This window comes from Penaeus monodon, chromosome 31 (assembly GCF_015228065.2).
Source record: "Penaeus monodon isolate SGIC_2016 chromosome 31, NSTDA_Pmon_1, whole genome shotgun sequence".
In the NCBI taxonomy this organism is placed as follows: domain Eukaryota; kingdom Metazoa; phylum Arthropoda; class Malacostraca; order Decapoda; family Penaeidae; genus Penaeus; species Penaeus monodon.
This window is the reverse complement of record NC_051416.1, coordinates 20,270,666-20,272,331: the sequence shown is the minus strand read 5'-3', so window position 1 is coordinate 20,272,331 and position 1,666 is coordinate 20,270,666. Positions and strand designations below refer to the sequence as shown.

The 1,666-nt window shown below is 51.7% G+C and overlaps 1 protein-coding gene across 3 annotated transcripts in view; it reads left to right on the top strand.

Moving 5' to 3' along the window:
* The window catches only part of LOC119593073, a 17,727-nt gene extending 16,099 nt beyond the window's left edge, over window positions 1-1,628 (top strand). For all 3 annotated transcript variants that reach the window (XM_037941992.1, XM_037941991.1, XM_037941994.1), the window contains exons 2-3: window positions 5-830; window positions 1,079-1,628. In XM_037941992.1, the coding sequence (XP_037797920.1) occupies window positions 5-830; window positions 1,079-1,538 (1,286 nt within the window). In that variant the 3' untranslated portion in view covers window positions 1,539-1,628. The remainder of the gene's footprint in view (window positions 1-4; window positions 831-1,078) is intronic.
* The last annotated feature ends 38 nt before the right edge of the window (window positions 1,629-1,666 follow it).

Sequence of the window (1,666 nt, the reverse complement as noted above, 5' to 3'; positions counted from 1 at the left end):
ACAGTGGCGGACCAAAACGCAGCAGCTCCAGAGGCTTCGGCGGGACCCAGGAAGACGCCGCACAGCCTGATAAAGGAGGAGCAGGTGCGGGCGGCGCTGCGGGCGGACAAGGGCCCCGACGCCAGCCTCACGTCCTGGGGTGTCAAGGACTTCACGAAGAAGGGGGACAACTATGCCTGCACCGTCACCAGCATCGAGGCGCGGTACAGCCTGTCTGGCGCGGAGGAGGAGGTGACATACATCGCCAAACTGAACCCTTGTCGCCAGATGGGTTCTCTTAACAGCTTCACCAACGTGGTCTTCGAGAAGGAGTCTGGGTTTTATAAGGAAATCGCGCCGTTGCTCGATGCAGAGCTGAAGTCCATAGGTCAAAAGCCCCTGAAATTCGCCAGGTGTTTCGCTCTCTCCTCCGAAAGGGACAGCGAAGTGATCATTCTCGAAGACCTGCGACCTGGAGGCTTCAAAATGTTCGACCGCAGGAAGGGCATGGACAGAGCTCACGTAACCTTGGTCGTCAAAGAGCTCGGGAGGCTTCACGCTGCTTCGAAGCTATTGATGGACAAATTGCCTTACAAGCTGGAGGAGAAGTTTCCTTTCATCGAGAAAGATTTTACATCATTCAATGAAAATAAGTTCCAAGATATATTCCAGTGGTACTGTACCAACGCGGCAGAGATGGCAGAGAGAATCGGTGGCTACGAGAATGTGGCGGCGTGGCTGCGAGACGCTGCGCCCAACTGCATTAATATGTTCGAGGAGCAGACGAAAAGCAACCCTCCGTTTGAGGTCATATGTCACGGGGACGCTTGGAACAACAATGTCCTGTTCAGGTAAAAATATTGTGGCTAGCAGAAGGCGGTAAAACTCATTTAATTATAGACAGATTGTGGTTTGGATGATTATTGCCTTTTGGTTCATTGTTTTTGCATTGCCGTAAGAAATGATCCGAGAGATATGATTTCGATAGTTTCGTTGGAGTGAATGTCGATATAGGTATTGTTTCGCAGCTAACGAAAGGTCATCTGTCAGAAATAAAGGGAACAACAATGACCAGTTTGATTCTTTTCAACTCGAACAGATACGACGACGAGGGCGTTCCGACAGACGTGAGGCTCGTGGACCTCCAGATCTGCCGCAAGGCCTCTCCAGCAACGGACCTCAACTACCTCATGTACACGAGTCTGAATGGGGACGACCGCAGAGAAAACCTAGACTACATTCTCAACGCCTACTACAGCTCCTTCAGCCAGGTCCTGTGCGATGGCAAGGAGCACCCGCCGTACACAGCCGAGGAACTGAAGCGAGAGTACCGGGCCAAGCACCTCTTCGGCCTCCTGATGGCCATCATGGTCGTGCCCATAGTGGTGAGCGAGGCATCTGAAGTCATGGACCTGGATAACGTGAAAACCGACGACGTGGAGGAGTTCATGAAGGAACAGCGCGAGAGGATGCTCAAGCAGCTCGATAGTAACCCTCTCCTGAGGCCGCGGCTGCTCAGTGTCTTCGACGAGATGGTCGAGTACGGAGTCATTGTCTGATTCTGGCGTGAAAGGAAGGTGCTTTTGCATGCCAGAAACTGAGGCTGCTTTTAGGTGTTAATCGGGGGGTTAAGTGTTGATGACGAAAACGGAGATAGGAAAAAAACAATATGTTTTTTTCTTTTTCT